The sequence below is a fragment of the Lontra canadensis genome, unplaced genomic scaffold (assembly GCF_010015895.1).
Source record: "Lontra canadensis isolate GAN:19392208 unplaced genomic scaffold, GSC_riverotter_1.0 scaffold26, whole genome shotgun sequence".
Taxonomy (NCBI): domain Eukaryota; kingdom Metazoa; phylum Chordata; class Mammalia; order Carnivora; family Mustelidae; genus Lontra; species Lontra canadensis.
The window spans coordinates 18,909,941-18,928,358 of record NW_022631020.1 but is presented as its reverse complement, the minus strand read 5'-3'; the positions used below and the strand labels follow the sequence as shown (position 1 = coordinate 18,928,358).

The 18,418-nt window shown below is 33.5% G+C and overlaps 1 protein-coding gene across 13 annotated transcripts in view; it reads right to left on the bottom strand.

Moving 5' to 3' along the window:
* MYCBP2 (MYC binding protein 2) overlaps window positions 1-18,418 on the bottom strand; it is a 262,254-nt gene that overhangs the window by 124,466 nt on the left and 119,370 nt on the right. For all 13 annotated transcript variants that reach the window (XM_032864195.1, XM_032864196.1, XM_032864197.1 and 10 more), the window contains 8 exons: window positions 17,128-17,219; window positions 14,797-14,931; window positions 12,906-12,989; window positions 11,792-11,888; window positions 9,096-9,288; window positions 8,314-8,588; window positions 4,586-4,807; window positions 101-292 (listed from right to left, as the gene is read on the bottom strand). In XM_032864195.1, the coding sequence (XP_032720086.1) occupies window positions 101-292; window positions 4,586-4,807; window positions 8,314-8,588; window positions 9,096-9,288; window positions 11,792-11,888; window positions 12,906-12,989; window positions 14,797-14,931; window positions 17,128-17,219 (1,290 nt within the window). The remainder of the gene's footprint in view (window positions 1-100; window positions 293-4,585; window positions 4,808-8,313; window positions 8,589-9,095; window positions 9,289-11,791; window positions 11,889-12,905; window positions 12,990-14,796; window positions 14,932-17,127; window positions 17,220-18,418) is intronic.

Sequence of the window (18,418 nt, the reverse complement as noted above, 5' to 3'; positions counted from 1 at the left end):
GATTAAAATTAGTTTCTACAAAGCCAAAATATGTGAAAAAAGAAACTATGTGGAAAGTTTAAACATGTGCTTATTATCCAGTCTCAAAATATAACATTACCTCAGATCCCAGGGCTGATGCTGTCAGTTCACTGACAATACTGGCCAGCAATCCACAGGTGTTGGAAACCAGGTGGGAGGAGAAGAGTTCATTTTCTCGCCTCAGGCTATTTCTGACTGGGAGAACAACAATAACCAGCATTTTCTCCAGAACTTCACGGAAGCTTGTCATACCCGAGATATTCTCTTCACTCTATGGTACATTAAAAAGAAAAAAGTTCCAGGATATTACTGCTTTATTTTCCTTCAAGTGAATATTCAACTGCAAATCTTATCTTTCTAAGATGACACCCTTAAAATTCAGGCCTGACTCTATGTCTATAAATCCATCCAGTTGCTTGTGGAACCACTGAATTTACTTTTCACTTAGAAGTTCTTTTTTCAATTATTCTCTCTGAGTATTGTAAAAGTACCACATCTTTACAAGATTTTTTATTAGCTTTGAGTCATTTTGACTTATTCTCTTAACTTCTCAATAACAATCATATATGACAGAAAAACACTCCTGTCTGAAAAGCTTTTTTTGTAGGGCAAGATTCCAATCTAAGATAATTATTTCTGGTATATTTAGAGGTAAAGCAACTGAGTATATGAGCTGCCAAAGCGAACAGGAAGTGAGGCAACTGAGAAATAGTATGTACAAATCTATTTTCTTTTCTTTCTTTTTTTTTAAAAGATTTTATTTATTTATTTGACACAAAGAGAGAGATCATAAGTAGGCAGAGAGGCAGGCAGAGAGAGAGGGGGAGGCAGGCTCCCTGCTAAGCAGAGAGCCTGATGTAGGGCTCGATCCCTTGACCCTTCATGACCTAAGCCAAAGGAAGAGGCTTAACCCACTGAGCCACCCAGGTGCCCCCAAATCTATTTTCTAATAAAATTCTTTCTGTATATGCATATAATAAAAATATGGAATTTTACTACAAATACTCCTATGCAGTTTTACATTTCCTACTATACTTGACTTCCTAAGAAATTCCAACCCCTACCAATGCAAAACTTTCAAGTTAAGAAATTATAAAGTCCCATTATAGACCAAGGGGGAAAATATTTTTTTCCAGAAATAAAGGGAAAAGATGATTAATTTAAGTGATATCCAGCATGAACACTCTTTATCATTTTTTTACCATCCAATACCATATCTTTTAGCCCACTATGGACAGGGAGTAAATGCATCTGATTTTGTGAGGGGGCAAATTGTGAGCAATCACCATTTCAATTTTACTGTAGGCTAGCAAATCAAACAACCTGGGATTTAGTTCCAGCATCTTCACAATGCCTCAACTTCTTCTGTAAAATCAGGGGAACTATATGTTGTAATTCGTTTATCAAAATCACCTGAATGCCCCCTGAATACACAAGTTCTTCCATACTGCTTTCTATAAACATCCCATACTGCTTTATGAGAGATAGCATATGTAACAAACTCAAAAGATTTCATAAAGTCATAAAATCTCAAGGCAGAAAAGCATCTTTAAAGTTAAATCAGTCTTCCCAAGACAAATCAAAAATATAAATGAGTGTATATTCAACCCATGACAGAAAATTAAGTAAATTAATTAATTAATAAAATTCAGTTAAAATCATCACAAGCATTATTATATATCTTTCTTAAATCACAATCTTAGGTTTAACAAAAAGTGTTTTAGAGATAATCCTCCATTTTTAAATTATTTCTATTATCATTTGAATAAGATTACCATAACACATCAATTTCTTATGTAATTAGTTCTCCTGGCTTTACAATAATCAACTCTTGATTTTGTTAAAATTATAATTCTTCTACCCTTTACATCATTTTGATTCTCCAGAACTTTACTTTCTGGAACTTCTCAGAAAATCAGCTTTGGATGAAACTCAATCCCCAGTGTATTCCATAATCAATAACCTTGGAAGGGCTTTATTAGGGGTATGGGTGAAGTATATTTATCTAGTTATACCCACTTAGTTTCTAGTTAGTGACTAACAAGATTAATACAAGAAGCTTCCCATATAATCTTAAAATGGAGTTGATGGTGTCATTGTTTTAGCTGAAGAATTAAAAAATATATACATATACATATATGCATATCACTAGCCACCTAAATTTTAGAAAAAGGAATTCATTCACCAGTGATGGGGAATGCAAGCTGACACCAGCTTTCTGGAGGACAATTTGATAATTTGTAGTAAAGTCTTGAGGTGTTTTCCTTTTACTTAAGAATTTTTCCACTCCAGGTGATTTACTTTGGAAAAATCATCATGAATACGCATAAAAATGCAGTCAATGGCATTTTCAGCATGTTTAAAATACTAAAATACTGGGAACAATCTAAATATGTATATTTATAGAGGGAAAAGATTAACTAAATTACGCTACACCCAAATGGTAGAATCCTGCAATATCTATTAAGATAATAGAAGATGCATTCTATCTTCATAGAATATTAACAAAGACCTACAAATATAGAATTATTAATTATTAATAATTACCAAATGTTTATAGTTCTGAAAATCTTTAAATATTTAGAAATTTTATTATACCTTTAAGGAAAACATTGTAAACACTAAAGTGAATTCCAGAAGAAAAACAAGAGAATTACCCATAACTTTATCACCTAAGCATTATTTTCATTTCTCAGTATTCTCTTTCAAAATATGTACTACATACATATTACAAAATACATACGCCTTTAGCATACAGTTTACACAGTCATCATAGTATACCATAGTCATAAAGGATATATACTTTGGTTTCTGATTTTCTAATAAAAAAATGTAAAAACATCACCTTTTTAAAAAGATTTTATTTATTTGAGAAAGCAAGCACATGCATGAGAGTACAGGAGGATGGTTGTGGGGAGGGGAGGAGGGGAAGAGGGAGAAACAGATTCCTCACTGAGCAGGGAGTCTAACGCAGGGTTCAATCCCAGGACCCTGAGATCATGACCTAAGCTGAAGGCAGACACTTAACCGACTGAGCTACCCCAGGAGCCCCAACATCACCCTTGATATTAAATGTAAATATAGGGACGTCTCAGTATCTCAGTCCGTTAAGCAGCTGCCTTCGGCTCAAATCATGATCCTGGGGTCCTGGGATTGAGTCCCGCACTGGGCTCCTTGCTCGGCAGGGAGCCTGCTTCTCTCTCTCTCCCTCTGCCTGCCACTCTGCATGCTATGCTCTCTCTCTGTCAAATAAATAAAATCTTAAAAAAATAAGTGTAAATATAGCTATTTTTAAAGGCTGAGCTATTTTCTGTCACACTGATATATCCAAATTAAACTATTTGACTTAGCGATGAACATACAAGGCTCTAATTAGTTTCCCATTTTCCTTTTAATAAAATACACATAAAACTTCAGTCTTTCAATTATTTCCTTGGATAATTTCCTTTGCAAATACTCATCACACCTAATACTGAATTGACGATTTATCCTGTAAGAATATCTTCCAGTTTACAGACATCCCCTACTCCACCAATTCAACAGCTGTTTTTTACTCCTGTCTCAACTAGTACCTAATTATAATCCCAGTAAATAGTAAGAATACAATAAATACCTGCTGAAAGACTGAAAGAAGATTACTTAGACTAATTACATAATGCCAGAAACCATTTATAAATTTAGTAGGTTTCCTCATAGTCTCAGCAGAGTAGGACTTAGTAAGAGAAAAAAAAATCATTTTTTCCTAATTTTTTACAAATAAATCGGTACTTCAATTCATTCACATTTAGTTTCTAGTAAGGCTGAAATTTTTCCCATGCTGGCTTACTCTCTAAAGTTCCTCTTATATTTACTCTTATTATTTCTAGTAATTCTACAAAGGTATTATATTAACTATAAATTTTCTTCTCAATCTGCTACTGTCCTTCATTTCTGTATGTCACTTAAAATTTTCTCATAATTTTTCTGTTGCTTCAGTCAACAGAAAATTGCTATTATGAAGTAATTAGGGTAACTATTCTATATTCTACTGCTTTTCTTGGCTTTCATTTTAAAGATTACTTCTCATCGACTTGATAATATTATACATAGTTTTCTTGTGTATTTAAGTTATTTTTCTATAGTGCTTTCTAATAAGCCTAAATGGGTTACTACTGTGACTGTTTTAGAATGTTTATTTTAATACACCAAAATTTTATTGAAAAAATGTTTTAAAAATTTATTTATTTCCCTCAAATTCTATCTTGGCAAACTAAAATACTATAATATAAAAGTATGCTTATAATATCTGCAACTTTCAAGGGGTTTGGCATATAACAAATATGTGGGAATTCATTGCATGACCCTCACAATTTTTTTAGTAGGTTAGGTTTCATTCAAAATTTAAAAATTAGAGAAAAAATATTACAGATTTACAGGTAAACATGAAAAAATTTTCCCCCTTGAATTTTAGGTCTTCTTGTGAAACACATATTTGTTTGATAAACACCAGTGTAGAAGAATAAGCACCAACTTAAATATACCTTCCTTTGCGGTTTTCAGTATAAAAGTTCAGAAAAAGACCTACCTGGCTGAGTTTCTCCATATGTGCTACCAAAAGGGGAAACCGGTGAACTAGTGTTGAGTCATTCTCTGTGCTAACTTGTTTAACAATTGATCGTAGCAGTACCTCTCCATCGTATGCAATAGGGAAGATAGAAGTCAGCTTAACAGAAGTGTGGCAAAGGGCCGACATAACAGCTGCAAGCAATCGGCTACTCGAGGTCTTGAAGTTTGCTTCTTGGATATCCTTTTAAAAACAGAAATATGCACCCACCGAAGAAATATGGCATCAGTATAATCCACATTTTTTTGTATATAAAAGGTAAACAACTCTTTAAATTATTACAAAAATTTCTAGCATTCATTTTAATTGTCCTGTTATGAGATTTAAATAGAACAATACTTTTAAACACAACTGTTCCAAGTTATTTCCCAATGAAGATGGAAAAACTATTAAATATGATCAAGAAAAATCAGCCTCTTATTCTCCAACCAACAACTTTATATATCCTCTGAATCACAGTCCTCTTTAGTACTATGCTCAAAGAATGACATCAAAAAGGCCTCAATCAGTATATATCTAAGGCATGTCCAGTAAAACAAGCACTGAAACCACTTTGCTCCAATAATAAATGATTTAAATTGTAATTGGTGCTACTAATGTTAATGGAGCATAATGAATAGTTATTATAATAAACATTGCAGTAAGGTCATAAAATTATATCATCACACTATATGGTTTATTCAGAAAAATGAGTAGCATACTTGTAAATTTTTTAAAATTTTATTTATTTACTTGAGAGAGAGAGAGAGAGAGAGAGCAGGAGAGAGGAGAGGATCAGAGGGAAAGGGAGAAGCAGACTCCCCACTAAGCAGGGAGTCCAAGACCCTGAAATCATGACCTGAGACTGAAGGCAGATGCTTAACCAACGGAGAGCCACCCAGGCACCCCAGATTTTTTAACAAAATATTAAAAACTTACCAAGACAGAATATCCTAATTCACAAAAACTACATACACATTACTTAGTTCATCAAACATTTGTGTTACAAATTCAGGCTAAAAGCAATATCCTATCTGTTAAACCAACATTAGTTAAAGTTAGCCTGCCTGTAACCTGTTCAGTGGCAAAGAAAACAACCATGTAAGATTGGACAGGTTGAGACAGTAAGTTGTGCACTAATCCAGTCCCAGGAAACTGTCTGGTAAAATACACTACTCTGCTATAGAACATGGGTGAACCTGGAGGACACAATAATGAGTGAAATAAGCTAGTCACAGACAGACAAAATACTGCATGATTCCACTTACATGAAGTATCTAAAATAGTCAAACTCACAGAAGCAGAGAATAGAATGGTTGGGAGGAGGGGGAAATGGGGAACTGATGAAAAACCAGTATAAAGTTTCAGTTACAAAAGATGAGTAAGCGTAAGTGATCTCCTGTCCAACATCGTACCTGTGGTTAACAATATATTATATGCTCGAAATGTGTTAAGAGGTAGCTCTCATGTTAAGTAGTTCTTGCCACAATGAAATACATTTTTTTAATGCCAAGAATAAATTCAGTATGTAAATAGCTTAAAAAGTAGTAATGATAAAATAAAACAAAGTTGTCTATCCAGATGTCATCACGGGACTATCTTTCAAATAGGCTAGTATGCCCTGGTGATGACAGTGAACTTTCTTAGGCGAGGAAAAGGCGCTAGAACTTCTAATACAATGTTGAATAGAAGTGGTGAGAACAGTCACCTTGTGCCTTGTTCCTAACTTATTAGGGGGGGTATTCAATATTTCACCATTAAGTATGATATTAACTGTAGATTCTTTTGTAGATATCCTCTATCTTTTATAATCCTAGGTTGAAGAAGTTTCCTTAAATCCTGGTTTGGTGAGAAATTTTCCTCACTGATTAAGTGCTAATTTTGTCAAATGCTTTTTCATTATTTATTGAGAAGACTATACAATTTTTCCTGTTTATTCAGTTAATATGGTGAATTACACTGGAAGTGTAATTTTTTTTTGAAAGTGTAATTTTACCTTCCATTTCTAAGAAAAACCCTAGTGGGTGTGATGTATCTTTTATATTGCTGGATTTGATTTGATAATATTGTTAAGAGCTTTTGTATCTATGTTTGAGTAATGTTTGCCTGTACTAATTTTTTCTTTTAATATCTTAGTTAGGTTTTGGTATCAGGATAAAAAAAAAAGGATAAGGCTAACTTGACTAAATTAGTTGGGAAATGTCTCCAATATTTTCTGAAAGAGTTTGTTAAAGATTGATATCATTTCTTTCTTATAAGTTTAATAGAATTTACCAATGATAATTATCTGCATCTGGAGTTTTCTTTGTGGGAAAGTTTTTGATAATAAACTCACTTTTTAAATGGATATAAGGCAGTTCAGATTTTTCTATTACTTGTCAGTTCTGGTTACTTTGTATTTTTCAAGCTATTTGTCTACTTTACCTGAAGTTGCAACTTACTAATATAAAGTTGTTCATAATATTCCCTTATCAGTCTGTTGCATCTATAGTGACAATCCCTGTTTTATCCTTGATCATTTGTGTTTTTTCTTTATCTCTTGTCTCTCAGGCAGACTTGCTAGGAGTTTATTAATTTGGTTTTAATTTCAAAGAACCAACTTTGAACTTGTCAATTTTCTCTGTTTTTACTTTACTGGTTTCTGCTCTTATCTTTATTATTTCCTTCATCTTTATTACTTCTTACTTTCGTTTGCTAATGCTTTCTGACTTCTTTAGGTAGAAACTTTAATCATCGATTTTAAACCTTTCTTCTTTGCTAGTGTAATCATTTAAAAGTATAAAGTTCTTCCAAGGAATGCTTTAGCTACATGTCACAAATTCTGATGTTATACTTTTATCTTTTAGTAGGAAATCGTTTCTAATTTCCTTTGGATTTCTACTTTGATTCACTGGTTACTTAGAAGTGTTGTCTATTTAGTGCCTTTCTCAATATATTTGGCTGTTGGTTTATTTAGTTCTAGTGTGGTCTGAAACTCTTTAATTTTAATCTTTTGAAATTTACTAAGATGTGTTTTATGGCTTAGCATATAATCTAGCTTTGTGAACATGATATGTATACATGAACATAACATGCATTCTGCACTTGCACTTTCTGTTTTATAAACGTCAATAAAGCCAACATGGTTGACAGTGTTGTTCAGATCTCCTATTTCTCTACTGATTTTTTGATCTACATGTTCTATTCATTACTGAAAGAGGAGCACTGACATCTCCAAGTATCATTATAAATTTGTCTATTTCTACCTTAAAATCTGTCAGCTTTTTGCCTCAAGTATTTTGAAACTGATTTGGAGCATACACATTTATAAGGCTCGCAGTTTCCTCATGAATGAATGGTTCTTAGCAAGCAAGCTCTCTCACAGCTCTCTCTCCTGACCGTTCTGCAGCTATGGGGGTGGCAGAAGCTCCCCTTCTAGCGCTGTCCTTGCTCTTACACACGCACTCATGATTGTTCTTGCTCTCGTTCATGTGCACACTCATTCACAGGCTCAAAGAGCATATCAATTGTGCCTACCAATTTTATAGCTAAACATGATAAAGCAAGCAGAAAAAAAAATGACTTTCAACTTTAAGTCACACATACCAAACCAATGTCCTAATTTATCATTTATAGAAGTTAGAAATATTGAGGCAATAGCACTTAATTTCCTTGAAGAGTATTAGGTAATCTATCATATTTTCAACTAACAGTTTTCAAACTGAAATTACCTGATCCAAACAATTCAGCAGATCACAAAGGCAAGCCCATTGTAAGGCAGGAGTTGGGTAGAAAGAATGAAAACAGGCAGTAAAGGTATTATGACACTCCTGAAGGACAGCTTCTAGGAGACTCAAGGGTTGACTGAGATATCCTTGAGGATCATTATCCAACTTCACCATGCAGTGATCAACTCCTTCTGATAAAATTTTTCTTAACAAAGTTCTGGTTTTTCCAATACATTCTGCTAATTTGCTAGTTTCTTCCACAACTGCTTTTCCTGTAGCTTTGAGGAAACAAAGCAGATTGCTAATTAAATGGAGTAATAAATATGCATGGAGATACTCAATATAATTCAAGTAATTTCCTATATAGCTAAAGATTGCAAGTACTCAAAACTTAGAAATGAAACAATTTAGAGATTAAATGTAGTCCAAAATTATTTCTTTTAAAAATCTAAGTAGGAAAAAATTTTTTAAAAAGCCAGAACATTGGTTTTAGCATTTAAGTCCAAATGAGTCATTCAAAAAATTTCTATTTGACCGAATCTGTTTAAAATAATACGTTATTAGAGTATTTTTTTAGTTTAACATGATTTTTTATCAACATAACATGTAATCTGTTTTATTCTTTTTAAGTAAATACATAAGGATCTTGAAAGCTGACTTTCTGCCCTTATTTTAGGAGAAGATTAAAGGCAGCTGGGGATCTTAAACTCCTGGTTATCCCTATACAGACCTTCCCAATGTGTCAAAATTTTCTTCTTAAAGTAATTTAAAAACATGCTTCATACCTGATACTGGGTAAATTTCACAGGTATAGACACGCAATAACCTCAGACAACAGGTACCCACAAAGCGCAGTCTCTCTAGATCTAGAAGTGTAGCTGTGAACTGGAATCCTTTTAATCCTCTAAGTTCTTCAACTCCTAAGACTAAGGTGGTCCAGCTCCAGTGAAGAATACTCAACAATGACTCAAAACATTCCTAATCCAGAATATGAAAAAACAGAAAACAATTAGTTCAAACAATACCATAGGTTTAATCAAATGGAAAGATGACACTGAACTTCAAAACTTTATTTGAAAAAAACAGAACAAAACAAAACTTTATTTGAACTTTTTTACTGAGTTTTGATTAGCCCAAATAATGGATATTTTACTAGTTCATTTATCACATTACCATTAGGAATATCTTTGAAGCTTGACAAACAAGATAAAGTAGTTAGGCATGTATAAAAGCAACATTTTTCAATATTTGCCCATTTCTTTATTTTTAAAAAGATTTATTTATTTATTTACTTCAGAAAGAGAAAGTGTATCAGCAAGTGGGGGGATGGGCAGAGGGCTAGAATCCCAAGCAGACTCTGTACTGAGCATGGAGCCCAACTCAGGGCTAGAATTCTTGACCTATGAGACTATGACCTGAGCCAAAACCAAGAGGCAGAGGCATAAGTGACTGAGGCTCTCAGGCACCCCCATATTTGCCTATTTAAAAATATATCTTTGTTTCCCTGCTACCAACCTATCTAATTTACCATATAAGTAAGGGAAAAATTAAAAACATTAACAAATACATGATTACTTGAAAGCAAAATTAAACTCTACACTGTTACTGTAGTATTATATAAATAAGCTAAAAGTATTTAAAGCACTTTAATAATTTTTAATATAATAAAGTATTTTATTTAGTATTAGGTATTAGTGACAGTATTAAATAACTTATTTTATGTCTACATATTAAATTTTACCATACAAACTATAGCCCATCCTTGATAAACAAGTTAATAGAAGATAGAAATTGACTACAAAATACTAAAATATTCTTTCTAGGTTTTTAAATTCTCCAATGTGGGTTTAGGGTAGTGAGCATTCCTTTCAGTTCTAGTTGTTCTACAGGCTTTACCATACTTACATGATGACAAATACTAGATCATCTCAAAGCAAAGCACTTATTCCCTGACCCCCACCAAATTCCAGTCCTCTGGTATAGTAATACCAAGATAAGAGTTTATAGTTTAGCTTCTTAAAGATAGAGTTGAATACATTTCTTATATCAAGATAACAATTACCTAATGACCACAAAACCACTTAGACACAAATATCAAAAAATCAATAAGCACAAAAAAAAGATCACTGAAAAAGACATACAGAATCAAGATACTTATTTGGATCAAAAGCTATCAAACTGATCTTAATACTAAAAGGATGCCAAGATACCAAGGAGCCAAAGTTCTTGAAATCTTATTGCAAGCTCTATCTCTATAAACTATCAAAGATCTTTTGGAAGGTCATTTGGCACGATACGTCACAATTTAAATCAGCACACTTCCAGTAGAAACACTCACATAAGTACCTAAGTAATCAAAGATGCATATGGAAGGACATAATAGTAAAAAACAAGAAATTGATAGGTATAGGGTTGAATAAATTAAGAGTACAATTATTCTATGGGATGCTGTGCAAATACAAGAAAAGATTAACATAGAACAGAATACACTAACATGGATTATGTCCTTAACACTATGAAAATTTTAAAAAAAGATGAAAAACTTTACTATTACAAACAAGGAGACTGTACAGCATGCTGTATATATAGACTAACAAGTTTGTGTATGTATAAAAATGGTTTGGAAGGATATACATCAAAATGTAAACAGTAACAGGGTGACTTTAGTATACTTAGCATACTTTTAATATCTTTTATCCCCACTCCACCTTCTTCCCAACCAGGAACGTGTATTAATCTTGTTATTTAAAAAAGAAGACAAAAAAGCATTCATCGTACACGGTTCACGAACATGAAAGACTACCAACTACATGAATAAATTGCATTCATATAGTGCCTTATATTTAAAAAGCATTATTGTATCCCTTATTTCATTAGAAATTCATAATGATGCTATCACACAGTTTATTTAGATAACTGGCATAAGAATGTTCAACTAATAAATGAAAGAAGAACTTAACTCAGGCTTTCTGACATTCAGACATTTCATGACAATTAAATCATGTTGGCTTTCCATTATACACTGGCAACCCCCGTAATGAGGTATTTCTTTAAATGTAGAATGTGGATAGTCAAGTAATTCAACAGAGAACTTAGATATATAACTCTTGTATTTAGCTCCTCAAGCATTAGGCTAGTGCTTTTTGTCAGTATCAGCCTTAACTTTTTTTTTTTTTTAAGCCTTAACTTTTCTTTCACTTTTTAACTCCTCCCACATATGTATTCATACATGATTTACTAGAAAACCCACCAGTTATATCAGTTCATGTTGAAGTTCATGGTAAAGTCACCCAACATCTCTATTTTCCCATTATTTAAAGGGCTTACTCTTTGGCCTGGGATCTCAGTGTTAATATAAAAACAAATCTGAGTTTGTAAAACTCTCCTGAAATAAACTCTTAGAAGAGTGGCTAAATGCTAAATATCAAAATGAAATAGAGCACCGAACAAAAAACTCTGAAATTTAAAAAAAATGGCTTACCACTGAGACAGTTCTTGCAAAAGATCTCTTTAAAATGTGTACAGGTTCGCTGGTTTGCTGTTTGCCCTTTGAGGCACTGCCATCACTGGTTGGAAGTCTGAAGGTAGCAGACACACATAAATTTATGTTGGAAAGTCCAATGACATTTTTCTTTTCAAAATATACATTTTTGCAATAGCAAAATATGCTACTATTAAATTTTAAGGGCTATATTATTAAAAAGTTATTCGACCAGTGTACCCAGGAGTAGTGTGAGCAAGTTGCTATGTTCATAATGCTAATTGTTACGAATTCTAACTATAATAAACTGCATAGAAACAAACAAAAATCTCTTCTTGGGACACCATCTAGAGTCTTAAAAGTGATTACTATGGAAGAAAGACATGAGAGACAGTCACTGTTGGAGAGGTATTTCTTTAGATTTTTTACACTCAAAGAATGACATTTTTTAGTGAGGGTTTACATATATTTTAATTCTTCATTCTAAATATTATTATAGTAATCTACTAGAAATAGATGGATAATAGGCATATGCTTCCATAAATGTCTCAAATACCAGGTAGTAATTAAAATTATTAAATGTTATAAATATAATAAATATTATCACATGGATAATTATTATTTGACATTTCAAATAAAAGGAGGAAATTTTTCAGCAGTAAGGGCACCCCTCAACAGTAAGAGATTTTCTTTTCATTCCATTACAGTACAAACAGGAAACATAAGACAGCAGGAAATCAATCAGGCCTGCATCTGAAGTCCCCATCTAATGTCCCAGTATCATTTCTCTAAGATAAATTTTTATTACTTTATAATATTTTGAAGTGGGTATGAAAATCCAGATAAATAAGTTACTAAAATACTGCTAATGGCATAATACGATAATCTGAGTCATGAAGTAAAGTTTAAAATTCAGCTCAATGTAGAATATGTTTAAAAATATACAAAATATTAAGTGTTTTTTGTTAAAAATAGCTATATTTCTACTGGTATATTATAACTTGCTGTGTGCTTCAAATAATTTCTTTCATTATGTCATATATATTTTATAGTATCCTAGATCATTATAACAAAGGACTAAATCATATTAATTAACTATAAATATGCTAAATACCTGTATAATAATTGAGGTATCTGACCAGCATTAACATCTGTACCATTATTTGATTTCTTTGAACTCTTAAATTGGAAAACCACCCTAAGAAGAGAAAAAATAACAATGATACCACAAAACAACATGATTCAAGATACATGAAAGGAAATAAGAAATTTGACAACAGTGTTTTCAAATTGTATCTTAATGAACAGAGATTCATTCTTTACGGAAAAACACAAGTAAAAAGGAGTTGTTTTTATTTTGGTTCAAGCTCTGAAATGGCTTCATGAATTAAAATAAAGGAATTAAACCTGATCAGGAATTCCTTGGTAAGCAGCAGTCCTGCCTCCTTCTAGTCTTCCCCAGCTCAACTTTAACCAAAACAATAAGCTTTTTGTTTTTTTAAGATTTTATTTATTTATTTGAGATAGAACAAGAGAGAGAGAGGGTGCACGTGCGCAAGAGAGAGCACACATACAGGGAGAACAGCAGGCAGAGGGGGAAGCAGGCTCCAGCCAAGCAGGGAGCCTAGTACTCTGGGATCATGACCTAAGCTGAAGGCAGGCGCCTAAGGACTGAGCCACCCAGGTGCCCCTAGAACAATAAGCTTTTTTTTTTTTTTTTAAGATTTTATTTATTTATTTGACAGACAAAGAGATCACAAGTAGGCAGAGAGGCAGGCAGAGAGACAGGGGGAAGCAGGCTCCCTGCTGAGCAGAGAGCCTGATGTGGGGCTTGATCCTAGGACCCTGAGATCATGACCTGAGCCAAAGCCAGAGGCTTAACCCCTGGAACCACGCAGGCACCCCAGAACAAAAAGCTTTTAACAAAATACTTCAACTTCTAAAGAGTTTAAAATCTGCTCAACCGCACACATAAGCTTTAGCTTCAAACTGCTGTGATATTGCGAAGTTCATTGAGCGGCATATGGAATCACACAGTCCAGGATCAAAGCGGTCTCCCTAGTGCTAGCACACAATCTTAGAGTAAGTCTGAAAGGGATACTTTACAGCAGGCTTAATTTATTTAATGCATTCCACTTGAACATTCAGGAACAAAGAATTCCCCTCATTAATTAGCCTGTTCTGTTTTTGATAAGCTTTGTTATAAGCTGAACAAAACTGTTTGAAATATACTATTACATAAATTCTACTCATTTCAAATAGTTCATGCTCAAGAAGAGTAAGGAGTAAACTGAATTTCTCTTCTAAATGATAGTCCTTTCAAACACACAAATCCAGAGTACCGAGAATAAAGAAGGCTGGAGTTAGAGTCAAAAGAGATTCCAGGTCTAGTTTTCATTCTGCCACACAGCAGTGATACGATGTGCAGCAAGTCAGTTCACCTCCTGTCTCTCTATTTCCAAGCGGAAAACAGAGCTAATAACAGTTTCACAAAACTGTTGAGGGCATCAAATGAGAATATAGATATGAAAGAGTTTTATAAACTAAAAAGCACTCTACATATGAAATTTAAACAGTAAATCTCCCCCTACATCTTATTAAAGCTATACCATCTCATATTGCTAAAACTCTGAAATTTATAAACTGTTTTTATAAGGACTGTCAAATTTTATAGCAAGTATTTATTTCTTTTTTATGGTTTCCAAATTCCTCACTCTTCTTGTCACTTTATGTAATTTCTAATTGGTAATAAATTCTTAAATGATGTAACACCCAGAAATACATACAAATGACAAATGACAAGAGCAAAGAGTAGCAGTCCTATTCTCTCCCTGTTCTGTCTAGACCTTAATCTGGCATGAGATTGCATAAATTTAATGTTTGGCAGTCACATTATGATCTAGTCTTACTGACATTTTTATCCTTCTGAGAGACTGAGCTGCTAAAACAATATTCCACTAACAAAAATGAGAGTTGCTTAAGTAATACTTAAACATTTTGCTTACCCATCATCTGTGGTAATAGAAGCTTGTCCATGAGATCCACAGTCACTGCTGGGTCCGGACACTCGAGCCCATGCTACATACCACCAACCAGCTTGCAAGAGAACTGGTTCATCAAACATCATTGCATATTTTTCTCTGAGAGAAAAATTAGTGAGTCAAAGACAATGCCTTTGCGCTTCCCTGTTACATATATTTGTTATATATCCTTTATAAACAAAACATGAAATTCATTGTGTAAGATTCTTATTGAACATCATTAAAAACCTATTTTAAAAAGTCTGAAACAAATTAAAAACTAAAAATATCTGCACAGGAACATATACATAATAGTCATTTGTTGTCATGGTGATGGCACTCCTTACCTTGAATTCCAAAACTTGGTTAAATGTTATAAAGCTCTCATTAAAATAACACAAATTTTTTTAATTGTTCAAAAAAAACCAAAAAAACACATGCCAATTTAATTGGAAAAAGAAACTCTGAATCTCAGTTTTAAAGTGTTTTGAGAGGAAGTATGTTAAGAAAATGGTTCTGGAGTCAGATGGCCTGAGTTCAAGGCTCAGCTTCGTGATCTGCTAGTTGTGTAACTTTGGGTAAGATATTACACCCTCTCTGTGACTCAGTTTCTTCCTGTGAAAATAGGGATGAAGATGATGTCTAGATCACAGGATTGTTTTGAGGATTGAGGAAATTCAGATAAAGTATTTGGAACTGTGCCTGTCACAGTAACCACACAAAAAATTTACTAAAATAGAAGGAGAAAGCTTGTATATAAATAAGGAGATCTGATAAAGTTTTAGGTAATAGACTGTAGTGGTTGTCACTGGGATAGAGAAAAGAATGAAGGGTATTTGAGGAAGGGAAAAAATTAATGCACTGTAGAGGTATGAAAGTACAAAACAGGGCTTAAAAATGACAAGGGGTCCAGTTAGGTTAAAGCATTAAGACAGATAAAAAAGTATAGTTAGGTAGAAAGTTAAAAAAGATGTAAAAGATTACTGAAGTCCTTTAATCCTAGCCTTAGGAACCTGGGCTTTGTTAGCAGGGAAATGAATAAAATCTAGGTGATTCTCTGTACGTGAAACAATATATATTTTTTTGAATCAATATATTTTTGATTCATAATTATATGCTCAAAAATAAATACTAAGTGACAATGGCATCTTAAGGCTCTGTTAAAAATCAATCAGCTAATTTCCTAAAATCTTCCTAATCTTCATTTGTATATCACATAAAAAACAACTAAAAAATATCTCCTGATACTGGTGAGTGCTTATAGTGAAAAAACTAAAAATTTTCTGTGGGTTTACTATTTTGTTCTCAAAAGTAGTTATCTGTTAAAAGCAAACTTAATGTCTTACTACCATTTTTAGTAAATACACATTTTCACTAGCAAAAAGCTTATATATAACACACAAGGTTTTAACATAGTTATTACTGGCAAGTACAGTTTATTATTACTATTATGAGGTTTAATTTATTTTTTCCTCATAATTATATCCCCTGAAACAAATCACTAACTTGTCATAACACAAGAGAGAATTCTTGGGATTACACAGAGAGGACTGATAAAAGCTAATTCTCTTCATACTTTTAATGAAGCTTTATAAATAAACATCCAGATTCTGGTAACAGGAAACCCATTATCCTAACAGGTTTCAGTAAAGTTGGCCACCTCCCCAAGTGTGTTATAATCAAGCATATACTACAAGCATGGTGTCAGGCCACATGAGTGATCTGAATTATGGCTCTCTATGACTATTTGGTACTATAGACATACTGCTACAGGTAGTAAATAATTCTAGGACATCACTAGAAAGCTAGCACAGTAGGTGCTCTCTAAGTTGTACATGAAAACAAAAGTGTGCAAAATATATGTATATTTTCATCTTCAATGGAGAAATATTTTATCTTTTAAAATACAAATACGGAAAACACTATTAGTTTTAGTACAGTCCTGTTAAATGCAGCACTTACCTTACCTAATATACAGCTTAATTTCTCAAGCATCTGATCACAGATTATTTATTTATTAAAGATTTTATTTATTTGATAGAGAAAGAGAGAGAGAGAGCACAAGTAGGCAGAGCGGCAGGCAGAGAGAGAGGGATGAGAGGCAGAGAGAGAGAGGGCTTCGCAGAGAGCCTGATGTGGGACTCCATCCCAGGACTCTGGGATCATGACCTGAGCTGAAGGCAGATGCTTAACAATCTGAGCCACCCAGGCATCCCCACAGATTATTAAAAACAGCATTCTTACATTTCTTCACTCACAATGAATTTTTTACATTAAGTATGTGAGGATGCTGCTGAGTAATGAGGAAATCTTTACCTGGCAGCACAGTCATAAGCCAACACGTCGGTCTCTGCAAGAAGGTCTCCATCGGTTTCATGATCTCCTCCATCAGGACCCAACTCGAACAGCTGGGAAAAGGAGAAAAACACATCATGTCCAGTTGCTCAGTCATGCAAACCTGCTGAATAATATGTTTATAATTTTGTGTGTTTCCAATAATGTGTTGGACACTGCAGAATATAAAAATCAGAATGCCTGCTTTTTTTAATGTTAAATACACAACCCTACATATTTAAATTAAGAAACTTATGGTCTATGTTAATCTCAGTCCTCTTTATTTATATATTCATCTATTTATAGCAAATGTTCTCAGCTGTTCTGTACCAAATATAAACATGTGATGGAATGAGAGAACTCAACTAATGCATTTTATCCACGTGAGCTTTTTTTCTTTTCCTTTTCTTCCTTCCTTCGTATGTACCTACCTACCTACCTACCTATGCCACTGTATTAATAATTAAGTGTTCTTAATTATTATTTCATCCCTATCCTCTATATAACTCAAGGGGCTTTTAATTCTTTCTTAATTTCTATATTATCTGTATTTCTTTAGCATGTGTATTCCAATTATAGCCAGAAAGAAGCTGTATCTTTAACAGTTTGTCAGTTCTGGTTCGGCTTCTAGGGGAAGTGTCCTCAAAAACTATCATAGTAAGGGAGTTTTAACATAATAATATAAGTTTTAGATATTACCGAGAGGAGTAAGAAAAGATCTCCTAAACAGATGGCATTTAATTAGAATTTTTTTTTTTAATAATTTTATTTTTTATAAACATATATATATATATTTTTTTCCCCCCAGGGGTACAGGTCTGTGAATCTCCACGTTTACAAACTTCACAGCACTCACCATAGCACATACCCTACCCAATGTCCATAACCCCCCCAACCCCCCTCTGCCCAACATTAATTAGAATTTTTAATGAAGCCTGCTACTGAAATTAAGGCACAAACTGTAGTTTTCTCTCTTATTTTTTTTTTAAATTATTTTTTATTTTTAAATTTTTTTGGAGAGAGAGCGTGAGAGCTTACATATGTGAACAGGGGTCGGGGGCTGGGGAAGAGGGAGTGGGAGAGAACATCTTAAGCAGGCTCCATCCCCAGTGTGGAGCCCAACTTGGGGCTCGATCTCAGGAACCGGAGATCATGACCTGAGCCAAAACCAAGAGTCAGACTCTTAACCGACTGAGCCACAGACGCACCCCTCTCTTTTAAAGGCAAAACCAGATTAATCTAAGAAGTGGAACATTCAAGCTCTTAGTGAATT